At 37.6% G+C, this 22,730-nt stretch overlaps 1 protein-coding gene across 2 annotated transcripts in view; it reads left to right on the plus strand.

The window, feature by feature from the left end:
- Positions 1-17,044, plus strand: part of LOC100892744 — a 35,971-nt gene extending 18,927 nt beyond the window's left edge. For both annotated transcript variants that reach the window (XM_030998143.1, XM_003728931.3), the window contains exons 2-3: positions 1,188-1,245; positions 15,401-17,044. In XM_030998143.1, coding sequence (XP_030854003.1) covers positions 1,188-1,245; positions 15,401-15,877 — 535 coding nt within the window. In that variant the 3' untranslated portion in view covers positions 15,878-17,044. The remainder of the gene's footprint in view (positions 1-1,187; positions 1,246-15,400) is intronic.
- The last annotated feature ends 5,686 nt before the right edge of the window (positions 17,045-22,730 follow it).

Consider the following 22,730-nt stretch of genomic DNA (forward strand, 5'->3'; position numbering starts at 1 on the left):
ATTTCCCCAAAGTACATTGCCTGATCAATTTCCTCTCGATGTTTGCTCAATCAAGGGCCTATGAAATAAGCCCATTCTTTCTATCTCCGTCTCTTCATCTCTTCTCCTATCATATTTCCCCCTCTCTGTCTCTCTACACATCCCTTTCTCTGTCTCCCTCTCAGGCAACCAACCTCACTCTCTCACTCTCAATTTCCACCGTTTTCATTTTCTCCCGAGATTAAAACAAAACCATTGATATCCGAGACCAATAAACGGTGAAAAAATGCCAACAGTTTTCCCATTCAGCTGACTGGTTGATTCATGAGGTGTGAAAGCGATGAATAAACTCACTCGAAATCAAACGAGCCAAACAAAAAAGAAGAATAACAAAAAAGCGCCCTGCTGGGAGTATAATCGGCCAATATTTAACTCATCAAATCCATTCCAAAGCCTGGGTAAGCACACAGATGATTTGGTTATTCAACCGCTTTGTTTGATTTTTAAAAGCTAATCAACTTTTGATTATCTAGTCAGTAAACATAAATGTGTGAATTCGGAGAATTCTACCCAAGTCACACTGCCAGACCGACCCAAAACCGACTTATTTCTTTGCCATAGGGGGAACTTTATTTTTGGGGGTCGGTCTGCTATCGGTCTTGTCGGTGAGACTTGGGTATAATATTTCACAATCATAACTTTCGAGCTCAAAATCAAATTTAGGCTGCTAGTTGACTCAACCGTATCTTAACGTGATAAAGATATTTTCGTTTCAAACGTGCTGTTTCCTGAAGGTAATTAATAATAATTTAAACTGTGATCATTACATGCTGCCAATGCTCTTCTAAAATGGATTATTTTGACAGAATAATGTTGAAAGTGCATTTTTTGTTCTTTTTTTGCGGAAGGTGAGGGGGTTTTTAAGAAGAAAAAGGAAAACATATTGGTAATCTTTCAATGCAAATGACAATATCTACCAAAGATACGAAATGTATCCTAACCATAATACATATATACTTTAGAATAGGTCATCTACCACGTATGAAATATAACTATAACAAATTTCATCATCTCGTTAAAAGCAGGCTTTATAAACTCTAGATTTGACTATGTTTTGTAACACATTAATCAACGATATATTGTTTTCTTCTGCAGCAAATTTGTTCAGTTTCTAATATAAGTCCCATCCTTTTTTTTTGTCTTTACAGAGAGCGGTCCAATACCGTGCCAGACGAACTTATGATGAGTAAAAGAAGAGAATATAAGGTAAATATTTATTTATATTTTGTGGCAATAATTGTATTAAAAAGGAGATATTTTTGAGGCAAACTCTGTAAATACCTCCATGTTGTACATTTAACAAAAGTGTGGTATAACACCTTTTTTTTTTTGGGGGGGGGAGAGATCATGAAACAACCATGCAAATATTCGGGGTTTGTGCATCGAAATGCCCAGTAACAGAATTCCGTGCCTTGTAAACATAAGAGAGAAAGAGATGGATAAAGAGAGAAAGAGAGAGAGAGAGAGGGGGAGAGAGAGAGAGAGAGAGAGGAGAGAGGGAGGATGAGAGAGGGAGAGAGAGAGAGAGAGAGCGAGAGAGAGAGAGATAGAGAAAGAGAGCACAATTAGAAAAGGGACAAGGAGGTGATTTGTTCATATACTTACATAACATGATAACCGTTTTAGGACATACATTGAATAGCTGGTGGTGAAAGTTCTTTTTATGCTCGTGTCATGCATGTCTCCTGTTATAAAGAAACGTTTCCATGTAACCAGGCGGTGATATAAAGAGGTGTCTTTCACACCGAGACATTATCACACTATCCTGGGTTAGCATGAAATGAGACAGTCTTAAATTGCGATACAAGTGTTGCGCTAACCTTTAGCGCCCGTTATTCAGAAGATAAAAACGAGACTCGGATTAATTAAAGCAGCCGCTCTGCACTCACACGTATTGAGACATGCACGACGCAACGTACCCGACAAAATAGTGCAATGAACATGATTGTCTGCGATGAAATCATGTGAATGTGTTTTCATGATGCAATTAATAGATGAGCTGTAATGCTGACAAAACAGAGCTTTCGGTGAAGGAATGGAGATTTGATGTTGTTTTTAATGCTATATGATACGAGAGTGAAGAAATGTGCAGTTTAATTAATCCTATACATTCAATTCGAATTGCAGTTCGAGTTTGCTCCAACTCGAGTGCTAAGCTGGAACACTCAAGATTGAAAATAAACCCAGATATACTACACATGTAATATGTAGTTTGGTCTTCATAGTTTTTAATACTAATAAGGTGAAGAAAAAAATCTCTGAAAAATCTGAGACGAATGTTCTTTGTTAATATCAACAACATCGGTGTAAACATTAAATACGTGACTTTTTCACTATTGCAGTACATATCGACATGCTGGATGTCTTTCGAAAATATCAAACTTTTTATGAGAATTTATCCTCGGATGGAAATAATTTTAAGAGATGTACTGGTTAACTGTCGTTTTCATTTTCTAAACATTTACACCAAGGTTTTAAGAAATGTCTAGACTAAGTTTTTTCATAGAATGTTATCACTATCATAGCCATTAGCTGTTTGCAGCAGCACTCTGTTAGATGTGTGCATTTAATCATGGTATCTATCTAAGAATAACATCTGTGATGTGAACCTTACTCAAAAGGGATTAAACTTCAAAATTCAATGAGTGCATGAGTGTATGATGCTATTGACTACTCGAGTTTACATAACAGGGAGATTGCGTTAAAGTCGATGGAACGGGGATGGATATAATTATACAAAAATCTAACAAATACTAAGGTGTATTTACGAGCATTTGCATAACTTACATCATAATAGTTTACTTTAATTTCACACTTAACTCCACATCTGTTGTTAGAAGTAGTTCAAGACAGTTTAAGAGTCATCGGAAACATCTCTCTGAGCTTCCTCTCAATCGCCCTTTTATTCCACCTTCTCTGTCTACCTGTACCATGTATTTTAATTTCATAAACTGATTAATCTCTCTGGGTTAAACAAGCGTTAAACATGTCAACTATATTGCTGCGGTATATGCATTGAATAGGCGTAATACAGGGAAAAGCTGCCTGTATGTTTTGTTGTCTACAATGTGCGTTGTATCCTACAGCCGAACGGAGGTTCTTTAATTTAGATGGCTGTATTGAAAGCATTTCTTAATCGTCTTTCATCCTAGGTGCTGTTCCCTCTCATTTGTTATGTCTGCCCACCCAGTGGTGTGAGATGAGTCCAGAAATGTAGGGGGTACTGGCATCATAGGGGGGGGGGGGGGGGGGGCTAACTCGATGAAAAACAAAATAACAAGATGATCATTGGGGATGTGGAAGGGGTCGTAATTATAGTTATGTTCTACTTTATGTTCATTTCCCTCTCTCCTTTACTCTTTCCCCCCTTTCCTTCTATCCCCCTTATCGTCATTCGATTTTTTTTTTTTTTTTTTTTTTTTGGGGGGGGGGGGGCGTGCCCCTTTTTGCCCCCGTTGCTACACCACCGTACCTACTTGAAGACTTGAAGCGGAAAACCCACACTGAGAGCCAAATTGATCAATTGCTCCCCGCGGACATTGGTGGAAGAAAGAGCCAGACCTTGGGTTGGATTTCATGGGTCCAAGCTCCGATTATTTGCCCAAAATATGAGGTTTCGGGTGAATCATCGATTATCAGATAATTGCAAGTGAAGGCCTTCATCATAAAGATTGCTGAAGTCCAGTGGCCAGAAACTCTCTAATCAACACAGTATCAGTCATCATAAGTTTAAGATGTATTAAAGGCCTATCCATTTTCGTATTTAGTATCTTGGCATATTTTTTGCAAGAATCTATATGTTTCCTTAGCGTAGCATGTTGAATTTTAAGCAGGAACAAAGTATAGTAATCATGCCTTTAAATGGAGACAAGATAATATGCTTTTTCTTTGTGTAGGTTTAGTAGTAAAGCCTTTTGTGTGTCTATAACTTGAAACTGGGAATAATGAAGGACAGTTTCATATGTTTTACTTTTGATATAAACATTCAAATAGAGAAATAGTAGTGTGGGTTTACAATCATTTTCAGACAAATGAAACATTTGAAGTGAGCAGTTAACAAAATCCTAAGATGCACCGGACGACTTTAATTAATCTTCAAACATATTTCCTTTCAAACATTGAGTATTATATGTCCATGCAGTTACGTGTATTTGTTTACATTTATCGGATGTTTAGTGAGACAATGTCGAGGAAATGAAATGAATATTATACGCACGCGTTACAATATCTAAGTTAGATGTTAAAGTAGAATGTGTACAACCACAGTTCATTTAGTACATGATTGCAGTAAATCTCCCCTTATCATCATTTTCGGATAAACACTCGTCAATTTTGCAATTGTATTTTTTATTATCAGAAGCACACTTCAATCTGTCAATTTTCGACGGAACTGCAGACCTGGTGTTTCTATATTTAGAATGGGAATGATATTTCGAGGCTTGCCTAATGGTAACTAAAATGGCAATCATTGCTTAGGTGAAATTGCCACCAGCAATGATCTGTAGGAATGTCAAAGTGATTAACAACCTTTATGCTTCCATTTAGCTGATAATAATGTTATTGTCCCGGCAAAACTGAAAGTAATTTCCGAAATGAAACTGGTTATATTTGATGCAAAGTGTGGTAGAAGGTTGTCCATACAAAGTGGACATGGTAGCAAGTTTTAAGTGACCGTCAATACAAATTAGGCTTTGCTAGTTTAATGGAGAGAAGAAATAAATTGATATTCGTTTCATACAGGGTCTGTTATGATCATATTATTCTTGTATTCCTTTATGGTTACTGGGCGTGCGAATGAGAGACGAAACGATTAAGGCGATACCAATATCTACGTTAGATGTTGAACTATTATCGCATAGTAACATTGTCATTGGTTTCATTATTTCTTTGGACGCTGTAGACATATTTATGATATTACAATGTATTAACAATTGTTTACACTTAATACTGTGGAATTTCACTTCAAACACTGTATGAAGAAAACCACTCTGCTTTGTCAAGGTCAGTGAACACAAAACAAGAAAACATTAATAAATATTAATGAGAAATAAGTAAGAAAATATATATACATCCATGTAAAAGTGATTATTAACCCCATTTAGAAAATAGTCAGCTAGCTGTATACCTTTCTTCTAACCATTTCAGTCTCACCCTATTTCTCTCTCTCTCTCTCTCGCTCCCTCTCGCTCCCTCTCTCTGTTTCTCAATCTCTGTCTCTGCCTCTCTCTCTCTCTCTCTCTCTCTTCCTGTCTGTCTCTCCCTCTTTTTCTAGGAAATTGAATTGGCATTATATACGAAGTAGTCATAATAATTTTATTTTTCACATTGCACTCTGATCGTATTCTTGCATTTTGTTTGATGTACCTGCAAAATTCCTTTTACAAAATGATATATTATGAATTGTAATACGTAATTAATGTATAATCTATTAGACTGTAACAGGATGCCCATAGTCTGGTGCGTATATTAGTACATGTCAAATTAGAACATCTGCCATATGTTACTACAGCAAAAACTACTCGTATATACGTCATACATAATGGCCTCCATTGAGACTATGTTCATAGAATAGTCACATATCAAACTGCAAAATGCCTCGATAATACCATTCTCAGAATGAACCCTGGAAAGAGAAGAGAATAGAATTAACAATTTTATGTAAGGGACTGCAGTATAGCGTACCAAACTTAGGGTGATGACATGTTATATATGTATATACATTAGGTATGTTGTGGTTAATATTGCAGAGAGCTGTGTGCAATATTGTGGTTTACCCCACATTTGGTATACATTGAATTCATGCATATGGTCATTCATACCTCTTGCACAACACAAGGCTAAACAAAATCCTCTAAAAAATTCTTATCATATGTTGGAGTACATGCATTAATCTGGGGATAGCTACTGGGATGTACAAAATAAGTAATGACCGAGCTGCATGACGACCATACAGCATGGTCTAAATGCCCATATTCTCTTCTCTAAGTTGTTCTCATGGGATTCCATATCGCGTTCGCGCATCCATTTCTATCGCCTGTCGTACTAAATGTTGCCACTTAAAGGGGAGGTCGAGTTTTGGCAAATGTGGAAATAATTTGTGCAGTTTATCATTCTTTTTGCCTACTTGGAAGGACCACTAGCAGACTAGTGTCACATAGAAAGGATTGATTTTAAAGTGCTCTAATATTACACATAATAATATTATGACCTGAAATAAATTCACAGTTTTGGAAACAATTTTGAGGCTGCGTGCTCGTGTAGTCCCACCTTGCCCATGTATTCATATCTCTGTTATGACTAGAATATTTGAAACCAAAATATGATGCCAAATGCCTGTTCAGTCCCACATACTCACATATGTGTCCGGTGCTTTTCACAGTTTGTAAGTGCTAGCAGGACCTAGTCAATTTGTATTTATTTTGATGACCTTCAGAACTCATCTATCACAATTGTTCCTATAAATAGGATCCACTAAGTCATTAGTCATTCAAAATAATTTAAAGCAAATTTAGACATTTTGTTTCTCATTGCAATTGTATGACCAGTACGTCTACACACAATGCTCTTTAAACATCAAGCATAGACCGGTATACCCTAGATACATGTCTACTATACTAGAATGTCTATGACGGGGTGAGATTTGCCGCCATTAGCCGTTTGGGATCCATATTACTGCCATATCTCACTCCAAGAGGGGGCACTGAACACGAAAATGTCAAGTTTTATCGATTGTACAGTGTAATGCCCGGACGACAAGACGATTTTAATAAGTCGCGAGACCATAATGGTTTCAAGGATCTGCAAGGATCTGTATCACAACGGAAGCAATAAGACACAAAGTGTTCGTATTATATATTAGTATCGCTTTTCAAAATGAATCATTTTTAGGTCAAAACGTGGTTGAAATATAAGATTAATCGAGAAGGGTCGATGATACAAATGACTACAAACATTAAGTGTTTGAACTTTGATTTAAGTAACTTATATATTTTAGTAATTTGCATTAGCGCGTAGATAATTTCCTTAAATACTTGGTTTAATGTTTTAAAAGGTATGGTAAACGCCATCAGTGTTAGGAAGTCCAATTTTTCTCTCCAAAAGTATCAAATCTTCAATAGATTTGTGTCTTACCATCAACATCAATAATTTTTACTATCAACACTGAAATTTGGTTTTCAATTATTGATGGTAAAATCTGAAATCTGAATATGCTGAATAGAGCAAAGAATTTTAATTCGGAATATACATGTTCTTTAATTCAGCTTACAGCAGTGCCAGTCTTGTGTAATTTCGGGCTTAAGCTACGCCACGAGACATATGTTTTTCTCAGACTTTCAAAAAGGCCTTTCCACAAGAACAGGATTCTTTGCCTATATCCCCCGACGTCGAACCATTTAAGAGAGCATCAATTTACCAAATGGACGTAGACAATCTTGCATGGATGCATTAACAAATTGCCAATGCAATTAACGTCTGTTTGTCATTTATTTCTGTCTGGGAATTAGATCTCTACCCTCTGATGTGCATTTGAAGGAAGCATTTAGCCTTCCTTCTTTTAACCCTCTGTAAAATGGAAATGACAAGGCACATTAATCGTTTTTCTAATATAAATGTACATTTACAGGCATACCATTTTACAAAGAAATTACATTATGGGTTGATTATAAGTATTCTGAAAGTTTAAGTTAATATAAATTTTGAAAAGTAGATAACATAAAAAATTATGATGTCTGTAAAACATAGATTGTTTTTAAAATAAAGTGAAATCATAAAGATATATCGTTTACGAACCAAATCGAGGCCTAATATTTATTTATATAAAATCTATATCCTTTGGTAGATACGAAATTATTCAGACCTCCCTTTTGACCACTCTGAAAGACATCTTAAGAATACATAAATCATTTCAATGTGTACGAGGCGTAATCTCTGTTTAGAAAAGACTATGTTAGAAATGTTAAGCTGCAGACGACATACGATAGCATAGTCCGCCTGTGTTATGATTTAGATTCACTGAAGCTAAGTCTGTCTACTCTTATGTGTGGTTCACACTGGCACCTTCCCCGTGAAAGTCGAACACCTGCGTGGTGCAACGTTGAAAGCTATCTCGGGAAGACAGCGACAGGGCGTTCCCGCTTTGGCACCCCTACCACCACGTCCTCACCCCCTTCGTTAATATGGCGACAGTCTGAAAGCGGCGGCAGTGCGAACTCGTAATTCGCGCGCCAAACGAACATTTACATGTATATTAAAGTCTTCTTAGCCACACTTCTGACCTTGACCTACCCCATACATAGATATAATACAATTATATCCCATTACTAACACGATGAACGATTGTCGAACATACATAACTCCATAGCCGTAACGACACAGGGGGCTATTATGAGCTGGTGTTAAAGGTTGTGGTCACCTTTAATAGGCAGGGATGCATTGCACTTTTTCGACCATAAGATTTATATTTGGTGCGATTTTTTTCTCTATCAGCGATTCTACCAACGATATGATTATTAATGTGTTTAGCATAGTTATTAGCTTTTATTAATATAGTATATTTATATTCATATGGTATTAATGTTGTAAAGAGCTTTGAAACCTTTATTCAAGCGTTTTATAAATACAATACTATGATATATTATCATGATTTTAAGCATGACAATATTTAATATCTATATTGCGTTCTCTTATTCTCCTAAAACTCAAAGAAAACCACTACAATATTGGTTTAAATGATGTTTTAAATAATTTCATTAAAAATGTCAAAATAGCAATGATATTGATGTTTTTTTTTAAGGATTACAAAATATTTGCCCGTCAGTCTATTTCACAAAGTTTTTCTTTTATAGGCGTACGTTGTCGTAAATCTGAAACTTGCATTCGACATCTGGCATAATAATTTTCCACTCCACCGTAGAATAAGGACATAAAAGTTACCTTTATTTCAAACATTAACATGTTATTGAGGCCTTAAGGTGTTATTACTATCACATCAATACATCTGTTCAGAAACTGGCAAAATGTATTTCCTCTCAATCAAATATCGGTGACACAAGACTAATATTTCTGATCATATATACAGGGATTCTGTTTGTTGAGCCTTTCCTCGTTATTCCATTAATATGCCTCCTCGGAAACTGACAAAACGTGTCCACACTCCATCATAAATTAAGGACACAACAGTAGAATGTCATTTCAAATATATTCGTCCGCAGCATGAAGGCTATAATACATGTAATATGTTACGGAGCTGTCAGAACGAATAATTTTTAAATTAATATCATGTCTGGTGAAATTATTGTCAATATCCTCCTAACAGGAAATGCCTCTGAAATCAAATTGGTCGTTATAATGTGAATGCTATATCAATCATAACTTTTACGACTCAGATTTCTCGTATATATATAGATATATACATGTAGTTGTGTATGCGAATGCACAAAATGACAAATTTGCCGAAGGAAATAAAGGTAAAATGGTAATATGGACCCGTTTGAAACAAATTTTCAATATATTCGTAAATATCAAGGAAGGATGTGAATGTTGTATTCATTCCATTAAGATTAACAAATAATATTTACTATAAACAGACATGTTCTGTGTACATACATTTTGGTTATCCGGACAGGTCATTTATTTCAAAGGGTAATTTGAACAAATGCGCCAGCAACAATCACGTTGGAGCTTTCCAGTCAGGCGCCATTTGACAGATGCTTAGTTAAAATGCTATTAGCAAACTGCGGTGACTTTCGCATCCTACTGTGTACCCATTGAACACCTGGGTGTAGAGAAGCAATGGAGATAAAATGAGTTGCGTGAGGACATAAGAGCCGTGCAGGGAGTGGACCCCACGACCTTCGCATCTTTAGCCAAGTGTTTAAACCACTCGACTACACTCGACTCGATTTCAAAACAAAATATTTTCTCTTTCACCTTGAATTTCAGATCGTTATCAATTCATTTCTAGAGAAAACAAAACTATTCAGAATGTTCAACTTTTAAAGAGAGTATATCTCTGTCATAAAGTAGAATTTGTAGTATAAGGTAGTGTGCTCTAAATTACCCAAATTAAAAAAATGCGTGTATCTTACAACTATATCCCCCCCCCCCTCCCCTCCAAAAGAAAAAAAATGACACACACAAAGTATGGCGCTTCACGTCTTCTCTCGGTGTTCTTCAAAGTGGGATTCCACTGCCTAGCCAATCGTTTCTGTAAACTGTTCGGCACATCAAAGGATTTGGTCTACTTACCTTTTCGATTATAGGGGGAAAACAGGGACTTCGGTAATTTGAACAAGCGCTCTATGCAAGTAACCCGAATATTAAGTCAACAAGCTTTATGCAGGTTATTCGTGATAAACAGTGTAAATCGTGATGGTGTCGCATAATTATATCGTCGATTCTCTAGCTTTATAGCAGACCCGCAATTTTCTGGCATCTATAGTTCAGTCGTGTACTAAAAACTTATTAATTTTGTTGGTAAATTATAAAGAAAGTTGTCACAAACACTCCCTTCAGAAGTCTAGAGTTATTGTTTTTTCAAATCAAATGCATTTAGCTATATGTGCTTTTTGCATATGAAGTAGTATTAAAAATGGTTATCACAGATACTTTCGAGGGTCATCTCAAAGGCATGGCGATTCCCTATTGTGTATTCCATAGTCTGGATAACGTGATACGTCATTGAAAACAATATGCATTTTAAGATGAAAGTAAATCAGTCTGCAAAAGAGTAATTCCCTTGTTTCATGTATTCGAACCGTTCCGTTTACGTATGTGGTTGACCTTGCATTTTCCCAATCGTACCTCTTGTATTTCACGGTTTAATAAAATTATGTTTCGCTGCCTCACGAATATATCTATACCAATCCTTAGATTCCCACCACCACAATGTTATAAATTGGGAGTCACTCACTCAGCATGCAAGCCACGTCGCCTCTCATTTATATACCAACCAGTTTCGATGATTGGTGAATGAGAGATACTGACTGCTTAAACTAGAAAAAGATTACTCTGTCCCCAGACTACATGACACCCTTGATCTTGAGAGAAAGTAGCACTTTCGAAGGTCGAATCACTTCCATTTTGTGTCATCGTCGGAATGATGAGGGGCGGGTTCAACTTCAAGCGTGGGAGAGTGGGGGGGGGGTGAATGGAGGACGGAAAAGGGATTATAAAGTATAAAGGCACACGCTCACCCCATAGCCTAGGTCTGCATAACATCTTTGGACTTGGGAGAAAGCGCCAGTTTTTAAGGTTGAATCTCTGTGGATTCTTCACAATGATGAGGGGCAGATTCAAGCTCAAAAGGAGCGGAGGGGGGCATTGAGGCGCATATTCCCAGGTCTGCATCAAATCATTTGACCAGGGAGAAAGCACCACTTTTGAAGGTCGAATCACTTCCAATTTCGTGCATTCATCGCAATGATCAGGGGCGTGGGCGGGATGGAGATAAAGGGGGAAAAGGTGGGGGGGGGGGCAATATATCTGCATAACACCCTTGGTCTTGGGAGAAAATATAATTTTCGAAGGACGAATCGCTTCCCATCTATTGTATTCATTGCAATAATGAGGAGCGGATTCAAGCTTGGATGGGGCGAAAGGCACACGCCCACCCCAAAGATCCACATAACATCCTTGGACTAGGGAGAAGCACCAATTTCGAAGGACGAATCACTTCCAATTTCGTGCATTCATCGCAATGATCAGGGGATTGGGAGGGGTAGGGAGGACTGAGAAGGGGGGGCAAAGCGGGATATTCCTACCAATATGTCTCCATATCATCCTTGGTCTTGGGAGAAAGTACCACTTTCGAAAGACGAATCACTTCCCATCCCTTGCAACGATGAGAGGCGGATTCAATCGTGGGAGGGAGAGGAGGCAAAGGGGCATACGTCCACTTTAGGGGACATATTACATGCGCCCCCGTTAAGCGTATTCTAGGTGTACGACAGCATGTTTGTTTGTAATTGGTTTTCTTCTTTGGTTTGCTTCTGGAAAAAAAGAAAACAAGATTGCAAAGGTATATGCAAAACAAAAAAAAACGATTTCGGCGATTTCAGTACCGTAGGCACTATCATTGGCGCCCCCTCCCGAATATGACCCCGGATACGCCACAGCTGATAAATAACGTCGTGTCCTGAAACCAAGAGGCTGTCAGTTCTCATCTGGTCGCGATCCGTATGGAATGAAATAGAAAATTGCTCGGCTCGTGCGACTTTTTGATATTGTTATGTCAAAATTACTCTCCATCCGAGTCCGTCGATCGCTTTGGCTATTGCGTGGGGGCGGGTAACGGCAGGATAGAAATAATATTTGAATTGAAAGTGATTTGCTTAGAATGATGCGTGTTTATATTGGTGATTTTCTTGACCCCGATTCTTCATGTATATTCACGGCATCCATATCACAGATTGGTCAACGCAAAGGATATGTCACTCTTTAAAAGCAGATAGACTATTACCAAATTTAAATGAAGAGATAACGCATGAGTCTTTAAAATTGCACAGTGTTTTGCCGCTAGGATGGAATTTTTTTACTTGTCATATAAAAGTTGAGGGGGAGGTGAGGTTTCACCCTATAACTGGTGTTATTAAACTCTTTTAATGTTAAAATGCCACTTTAAATAACTGTTCTACCTTTTAAATAGTTTGGGGAGCAGATCTCCAGCTCTGCTGAAGATGCTGCTGCGTGTTAGGTCTTCCTCATTCAATGGTCAAGTTAACACAATTTGACTGTACCTCGATGCATTATGTTGATCGTTTGATAGCAATGACAAAATCAATAATGTCATTCAAATTCAGTTTTTAAAAAGCTGCTTAAAGCTGTACTTCAAAAATATGCAAAGGCGCAGGATTTGCGCTATTGTGTTAAATGTATTAATTTTGTATTTATCCAGGCAGGGAAATGTGTTTCTGCACTTTTCTTCCTTAGTGCTTCGTCTGTGTAGAATAAGAGAAAAGGACATTAGGGAATCAATTGAAGAATATTGGTACCATTCTGCCATATATGTGACAGGCTATCAGAGTATTACGAGCTAAATTGATCATGCTTTCTCGTTGTCGTGGCAACCGGGAACAGACGATTATAATCCATCTTTGAACCGTTGCATGTCGCACCCTGGAGAGAAAGCGAAGGGAAGGGAACTTGAGGGGGGAAAATGAAAATGAAAGATGAGAGGGAGAGAGAGAGAGAGAGAGAGAGAGAGAGAGAGAGAGAGAGAGAAAGAGAGAGAGAGAGAGAGAGTGAGAGAAAATAGAGAGAAACAGAGGGAAGAGAAACAGAGATATGAGGAGAGGGTAAAAGAAAGAGAAAGGAAGAAAGTAGGTTTTGAAAGACAGCGAGATGCAGTGACAGAAATGAAAGGAGAGGAAAAACGAGAGACGGGGAAGGAGGAAGGAAGATATAGAGAGGGATAGAGAGAAAGAAATTGAAAAGAGAGAGAGAGAGAGAGAGAGAGAGAGAGAGAGGGGGGGGGTGGGGTGTGATGGAATAGCGATAATTAGATATAAAATATTAGAAAGGACAAACATGAAGAGGGCCCACAAAGGAGGAGAGCGAGAAGCAAATGTAGACAGTGAACAAATTAAGATACAGGATGAGATCGAAAGACACATTAAGGGAATAGAAAATGACAGTCGTAGTTTAAGAGGAAAACAAGTGAGACGGAGATGGCAGAAAATGAGAAACAGAAAGAAGAGGAGCTTCCAAACTGGAACCGATGAGAAAATATTCTTTGATCCAACGGGACAACGAAGACGATCACCTGCGTGTCACTTCGTGAGCGTACATACACTCTCGGGCTCAATGTTTTATAGGCCTAACGCGTTAACAAATCAAATTGGGGTGGCTGCACTGTCGCGTCATAGGTAACGCGTGCCGAGATCAAGAGAGAAAATTCTAATAATTACAAAGAATCAAATTGACTAATGTTTCATTTAAGGTCGATGTGAAATCAATTGGTCCATGTTTTAACTTTTTCAAAGCTTATTTTGGAACAATTTATATTATTGCTGATATTTCTTGTTATAAAATAGGCCTATGCGTAAAGGGTGTTTGTTGGATGGGGGGGGGGGGGGGGGGCGCTGGAAGTTAAGGTTACATAGAATTAAAAAGGACCTGTAGCCTTGTACCAAAATATTATTTAGCTAACATCTGTCAACAACGACAAGGCTAGGCAATCATATTTCGTTATAAGAAATTCACAAGTCAACTACAATGTTTAGTTCTAAGAAGCGATTCGTGGATATGTTCGTCTCGTAGTTGCTACAGCAGCGTATCCAGAAATTGATAACGGGGGGGGGGGGGGGGGTCACGCGCTGTACGAAGAATGCAAGTTGTATTTTGAGTGACCCCTTGACCTTCCAAAAGGGCAACGGACTTAAACTGGATACGCCTCTGACGAGGATGGGGGGGGGGGGGGGGGCTGTGTATTAATGGCCTAAACATGGTTTGTCGGGTTTGCACTTTTCACGTTGATAAATTGGTCTTCATGGTTCGAATACTTCCATCCGATAAAAGTACATTTGTTAATTGAGTCCTGCATTATTTACAGAGTGACACAGGCTTACTTTCTACGAGCCAGTGCGCATTCAAATTACACCAAGAGACCCTGACGAGTGAGGCAGAACAACTTATCCCTTTTCTTAATCGGTGCTATCCGGTATTAAAAATCGATGCCCATGACAATCATGGGCGTAATTAGCTGAATTTGTTTTTCCATTTTTGAAAGTCTCATGGTAATTCGACGACTGAGTTCCTCGTTATACACAATGTTTTATTTGAGCCTGGCAATATACATAATGTCCCCAATTCATGAGACGACTATGGGTTTATTAATCCCTTAATGCAATTGAATAATAATACAAATGGATTTTGTTGATGTTGGAAACTCCATTAACTCAACATCTTTTTGCCCGGAAGAGGAGTATCAAATGTAGCAGTTGGATCAATCCACGAACTTTTGGATATAATGTTTGCATGTAAAAAGATTTCTATATACTCATGATGATCTGTCACAAATCAAGGTAGATCACCCAAAATAACCTTTTACATGCCTTATGAGGTTATGTTCAAGTTGTCCAGATTGTTACTCAGATAGAAGAAGGCTCTTTCTCTCTGTTTCTCTTTAAAAAGACCATTTTTCTAGAAATACCCTAACTAATTTTGTTGTTGATAGTTTGAGTGAATTCCATCTTTGTTATATCTTACATAACTAAGTTGACCCATTTGTGTTCTCACTTTCTTTCTACTTTCCGGTCTGTCTGCCTATCCTTCACTCACCTCACCCTTTCTTTCTCTCCATTCTGATCCTTTCTCTCTCTCTCTCTCTCTTTCTCTATATATCTCATTCTATTCTCTACAGAATGTCATGCAGAAGGTCGTGGGGCGCCAGGGCAGCACGAAAGGAGGGCGCTCTTCATCACCAGACCGCAAACAACGCCAGCGGCAGATGTTGCAAGAAATCCGCCAAAATATCTCCGAGGTTCGCTTTGAGACGGGCGAAGCGATTGGGGCGATGGGCACCGACATGAATCGAATGGGTAAGAGGTTGAGCCGCTCAAGCACGACAGAGGCCGATGATGAGCCGAACCTTCCCGGCGACTACGGCGCAACGGACACTTTGCGCATGATGAAGCAGCTGATAATCGATCAGCGGGATAAAGAAGAGAGGGAATCGACCGCGAAGGCGGCATGTTCGACGCCCAAACCGCCGGCCGACAAAGTTGCTAAATGCAGGCCGGCCTCTACGACCACTACCGCTGAGATCGCTCCATGTACCAGCAGAACCAGCAACGTCGTCGCAGCCGACAGCGACGATATCGTAGTAGAAGAGAGATAAACTTCGCAACCTAGGCTTGAGTCGCGGCTCTTCCATGACGACGGCGGCAAGTTAATGAATACCTTTACTCTTTTCGCGTTTCTTACAGAGACGATTGTGAAAACAGTCAACGATTTGATACGAGTGGGACTGTAATAACGCGACATCGTGCTTGCTATGTTTACCCATATGCTTATGGAAGCATACGGCGAAGGGTCATAGATTACCTATAACATGCAGGCGGAACGAAGCACATGTTCATTTTAATAGCGAACAAATAGCCTGTGTAAGGGTTTAAAGGACTAGTCGCGTACCACCAATAATGGTAACGATCAAACAAAAAACCTGGTCCATGCAGAATTGAGTCTCTATGTTACACATGTTTATGAGCATATTACCGCCACCATTTGCTTGGATCCAATACAATCTCTACATAGATGATTATAATAATTACATATATGGCGATATGTGGCCACGTTTTCAAGGTTCACTAAGTCAAAAGACTATCGTTTACGAAACATAATATTATCACCAATTTACTGAATCTGGTACAGAATTTAAGAACAAGTATTGTCACGTTCACAGCTTTAATATACTACCCATAACTAGGTATAGGGCCAACTTAAAGTGAAATCAGATATATTTATTCCAATGTATTCATATGTAATAAATTCCATATTGGAACTGTTGTATCGTATTCCATTGAAGGAGTACAAATTATGCAATGCCTTATTTTATTTTCATGCACAATATAGTTTACTATATATTATCCGATAGATTTCTTACCGCCTGGACGTACATACTGTTTGTGAAAACGTTGTACTGCAGTCTAACCGATTCGTACATGAGTCAAGGAATTAGGTTTATTTCTTTGCCACGTTTGACGGACATTACGGATATACCTCTTGGAAAGTAAATTCGTTGCCATTAGAGCTTTGGAGCAACTGTTTGGAAACTACCATATTTTTTTCTATGAAAACGAGGAGGCAGAAATAGTATACAAATTTACACTGTCTTGAGAGGTTCCGGTTAAAACTATGCGCAATAGGTGACTCCAATAGCACTATTGGCACCGAGGCCAATAGTTTTAACCAATACCTCGAAAAGAAAGCATGATATATTTTATTTTATATCCTGCAACAAAAATTTATTTACAAAAGAAAAAAAGAATTAGAACTATTAAAACAATTATTAAATTAAGATTTGAAAAGAAAAAAAATATTTAAAAAAATCAAAAAATAATTTCAACTCCCACATAGGCTGTGCTCCAAAATAGTACTTTTTCAGGGCAACCTTAAAATAGTTGAAATATTTCTGGTCACGTGACGAGCTCTCAACCAATCAAAAACCAATCCATTTTTTATGCAGGATATAATAGACATTATCTGTCTGTGTAGCATTTCGGTGGCAGTGTTTGGGTATAGCCTTATGATGATTGGTTAAGGTATTATAAATGCAGACACAAACTATTGTAGATAATATTAACACTTCATGAAGATAACACTACATGAATTTTGTATCCATTCGAAAATATATTTATATAGTCCTAATAATGTGATAATTGTTATAGTTATTCAGGTGCTGGTATGTATATTTCAGATTTATTTTCGGTGCCTTTTTGCAACTTTTCTAATATTATCCGGTTATGGGATATATTTATCTCTAGTTTACAGTTATAATCTCAAATGGTTATCGGTGGAGTGGTATGTTTATGATGCTAGCATGTCTCATATGTTAAATGTAAATAAATTGTAAGAAAGTGAGATATGTTCGATCACAGAGATTTAAAAAAAAATCAAACAGCACAATGACCTATTGAACAGAATACGATTTTTAGAGGTAACACTATTGGGTATAGAAATTGCCCTTCTTGAAAGACCTTGCGATCGTCCAAAATATGTAAACACAGTGATGAGATAAAACTAAATTAAAACACTGTGGTACTTAATATACTAATAATTTGTCTGTGTTGCCACTGCAAACTTGGTATCTTTAAATTTATTCTGGAAATGATGTAAATCTAGAGAATATAAAACATTTCTTTTGCATAGGCCAACTGCCACCATTTCAACAAAATCTAAAACCAAAATAACATGCATTTTGTATAAAAAATATATTTTATTAGAATCACATTCTGTGTTTTGCCCTTCCACAGGGATCCTTTATTAAATATCATCGTTCACATTCTTATTGATAGAAATATCAATATCAATTTGAAGTTGCATTAACAATAAAAATGAATTACTTTTCCTACTGATGTACAACTGTACATACTGTTTTGTATTTTCAATGTTTATGATGAATGTATTCGAGTTATTTTCCATTTTCAAGTATAGGATTTTACCTGTTCATAACAACAACAAAAAAAACCTCTTGATTGTTCAATGAAGCAACAATGACAAGTCAGGAAATTCTTATTCCAAAATGTTTGCACAATATTACCTGGTGCTGCTGTGACACTATACGGTATAAGAATATAATTGAGTTTCCCGGTTTTTTATTTTTTTCACATGTATTCAATTTGAAGTAATCATGTTTTTAATGACTGGGATAATTTAAGGCATTTCATATAGAGGGTATAACATTTCAGGTCATGCCAAATGTGCCGAAACGAAGTGTTTGAATGCTCTTGTTTTTGTCTGTATTTACTGTACGTACGGTATCGAAGGCAGGATGAACTTAGATAAGACTTTATACTACAAGAACTTTGGATCAAGATGGATATTTGCTTCTTTGTTTATTGCATTACATCATGGTGACATTCAGCAATGGAAGAAGTATTTTTGAATGCTTGAAGCATGGTGATACTACACAACACGATGTGAATATATTGTAAAGGAACATAATAATAGAATTACTTTGCGAATCAAATTAATCGGTATATTAACACTTGATCCTTGGGTAAAAGTCGATCTTGAATTATGATAATAAAATTACATTTGATAGAGAACTTGCATATAACCAAAAACTAATTAACAAGATTTGATTTCCCAGTATATAGGGGCTGTTTCAACCACGAAAGTATACAAGTTGTCATCTCCCTAATATGATTAATCCCTTAATCCCTTGGTAGTTATTTTCGGCTACTTTGGGCCACTATTTTGAAGGGGGTGGTTGTCATGGGATAGTTATACCACGGCGTTGTAGTCCTAGCCTTTGGGGCACGTCATCTTGATATACGTTATACTTTCCCTTTTCTGTCTTTTCCAAGAATCAAGGATTCATGTGCGACATCTCATCAATTATAAGCGTATAGAATATTACCGTGACATAGATAATTATTAATTCTTTATATCTGTTCAATGATAGAACATTTGACTTGCAGTGCTGATGAGCAAGGACGACGAAAATTACAAAAATAATATAAATGAATTAAAATAGTCTGCATCCTAGTAATAGTCATTCGTTTAAACCCATTTTTGGGTCTCAGTCACATTTATCAAAAGGGACCTCAGTACTTTGTTGAACTCTGTCTTAGTCCGCGATTAATGTCAGCGTCGGCTTTGAGTTATACGTAGTAGAATTACGACCACTGAGTGTGAAGTTTTAGAGTTCTAAATGATCCTTTGTTTGTGACGTCATGAACTGTCTGAGTTAGATGATAAAGTTTAAAATGATCAATTTCCGTTAAATTAATGATGCTGTTTTCATATATGTATATTCAGTCTATTTCGCCTTGATTTCGTTTGTTTATTTCATTACAAAACAATTATGTTCACCATTTCTGAATAAATCTATATACAACATAATCATTCTTTTTTCTAAGTATGTTTGTTAAGGGTTTGCCTGTGATATCACCGTGAAAGAGGGCCTGAAAAGCTTTGATGACAAGAATGTACGGATTTTAAGAAATAACGAGATCAAGGCCCTTTAAATAATGTTATATTTTAAAGGACCAACACGAAAATTGTTTTTGATTTTGCAATGGCTTAACCCTAAAATCGATTAATTATTCTATTTTAGGAAATTAAACGCGGAAAAATTATCAAAAGAATATTTTATCTGATTCTCCTGAATGCTTAGTAACGGTTCAAACATGACGAATGTTCATCTTTAAACACACAAAGAGAGGGTACGTTTTGCTAGAAATTTCCAATTGATTTTAGGCAGAAATAGTAAGAATAGATTACGTAGTACTGTTTTCCACTTTTCAAACCTAGGATATTTGCTTTAACATTTCGGAGGAAAAGTGTGTAATCAAACCTTTGTTTATTTATTTTTTTACTCACAGAGATCTGCGTTCTTTCTTTAAGTGATTTGCGAAAACACACCACAGAAAGAGATCAAATAAATATAAAAAGAGAAGTCCAAGTGTTCTGGGATTGAATCACAAATTCGTTTGCGATATTGCGATTTGTGGTATTAGCTTTCAGATCAGATAATCATTAGAAGCAGATTCATGCAATTTATTGCTCCAGCCTCTTCGCATAGTGTAATTGCCTTCTGCCAACGGAATACTTAAGCGAAAATCCTCTGAATTTCGATTACACGATTGTGTATATAGTAAGCCATCGATCTATATGTGCAGTCACGTCAGCTTCTTGTCAATGGCCGTCGAAAACAGGAACACAACGAAATTTCTTATTCATATCACGGTGGAGCAATTTTGTAATAGGTGATTCAATCAAAATTGGTTGTATACAGTACAACGACCTGACTACATGTACGGTACTAGAATGCATTGATAAGTGCGTGGATGCTGGACGTGTGCGTTAGTGCGTTGTGTGTGTGTATGTGCGTGTGCGTGTGCGTGTGAGTGCGCGTGCATTGTGGTTAAGCATTTGAAAAGTAATTCAAGTAACTCTATGTGTAGAATTAACTGCTCCTTTTAATTTGATTCCACGAAATTGGGGTCGATTCTTTTTTAGCGGCAACTGCTAAATTGGGTACACCTCTAATAAGGCTTTGAGGTCATATTTGCAGGTGCCCAGATGGTAAACATAGTTTGTAAGGAATGGCGTCACTCGAGGGCAAATCCTCCAGCGCTGGTCCTTTCATGGGTTCAATCTCCACGAGCTCTAGGGTGTGTTGGCGGTGTGCACAAAGACGAATGAAGAGATGTTTGCAGTAGTGGCTCCAGGTGGGGGGGGGGGGGGGGGGGGGGTTTCACAAAACTTGTCATCAGTGGCAAAAGAAAGTTTTGCTATAAGCTACTGATATCCTTGTTTCTGATTGGTTATCAGCAGATTTGTCACTGATTTCTGTCATTTGTCATTGAAAAATGGCTTTGTGAAACGGTTCCCAGGATTTTGAAAACAGAGGTCACAACAAATCTGTCCTGTAATGGTGTGATCTAAGATTATGGTAAATAGAAACATTAGAAGATTGAGAGCTTAGCAGTGTATAGGGTCAAACCCCTTTATAAAAGCTACCTCTCTATAGTGACCACCCATATTTCCTCCCTCTAGGAGGACCACCTGTCTACAGTGGCCACTTTTTTGTGTTTCCCTTCGATAGTCTTGATAGATATGTATGACTGTACATGGTTTAATTGGAAGAATTATGCATGCGTGTGCCCCTCACACCCTCAAGGGACCCGTTTCACAAAGCCTTTTTTCAATGACAAATTACAAAAATCAGTGACAAATCTGTTGATAACCAATCAGAAGCAATTCGTCATTGATGACAAGTTTTGGGAAATGCCCCCCCCCCCCTGGTGTAGCCACTAGGTGTGTAACGAGATGCTACTGAGACAAAAGACTACATCACTGGTACTCAGAAGCCCTTAGGGAGGATGTAGAAACTCAAACATTGCGGAAGTGCGTTCACGTCGGAGAATGGTTTATTTCATGTGAAATTCTAGAGCTTGCCAATAACATTATCGAACAGTGATACCATTTACGATAGGGTCAAGCAGCCCATTTAAACTGGTCTGTGAAGATTTCTACCCTTTTCTCATTTCTGTATACCACGTTATCATATAGTTGAGTAAACTATTAACGAACAGTGACTTCAAAAATGAATTTCGAGTCCATAAGGCTCTCCGATTCTACAGTTCCTCAGTTCCTTATTATTCACTTTCTTTTCACTATCTAGTTAAAGTTCATCTCTGATTGTAAGAAAAAATGTTAATACGTGGATATGTGTATACCAATTGTGATCCACTTATATCGTATACTACTTTGTAGTTGACCTATCACATACCACCTCAATTAAAAATATAAACAAACAATATCGGAAGTTGTATGTATATATGAATACTGCAAAGTAATGGCTCATCAAAGACAATATTATCATTATATTCAATAGATATTTTGCCATGAACATAATGGGGAAGGAAAATGTTCGGGTATAATTCTCGGAAGACCTTTTTTTTAAAGCTTTTATTCCGAGTGCAGTTGCTTTTGCCCACGAGGTTAGGGCTAAATAGTGTATTAAAGGAGGTCCGTATCCCTATACCACTTGACTCATCGCTTATTACAACGCCTCGTTCTTTTTGCTTGAAGGTGATAGCAATTATCTCTATCGTGAATCAGGAAGTATGCTTTAACACTTCACAACACGATTCCTGATCGAGTGTGGATGTAATTTCGTGCACGACGTGAAAGCATCTAACGCCCTCCGTGGGAAGTCATTCACACTAGGCATAATCGGCTCGTGTTAATGGGCTATACAATTTTTTTAAAGAGAATTTTGTTTATAGGAATCGCACGCTCTCATTTGTTATGTGTTTGGTCGCTCGCTTGCACCTTTTCTCTCTCTCTCCACGTCGACTTCTTCTTCTTCTTCTTCTTCTCCTTCTTCCCTCTCTCTCTCTCGCTCTCTCTCTCTCCTTCTCACTCTCTCTTCCCTTCTCTCTCTCTTTCTCTATCTCTGTCTCTCTCTCTCTCTCACTGTCTCTCTTTCTCTCTGTCTTATGTCTCTGTCTCTGTCT

Source organism: Strongylocentrotus purpuratus, unplaced genomic scaffold, assembly GCF_000002235.5.
Source record: "Strongylocentrotus purpuratus isolate Spur 01 unplaced genomic scaffold, Spur_5.0 spur5_scaffold_4, whole genome shotgun sequence".
In the NCBI taxonomy this organism is placed as follows: domain Eukaryota; kingdom Metazoa; phylum Echinodermata; class Echinoidea; order Camarodonta; family Strongylocentrotidae; genus Strongylocentrotus; species Strongylocentrotus purpuratus.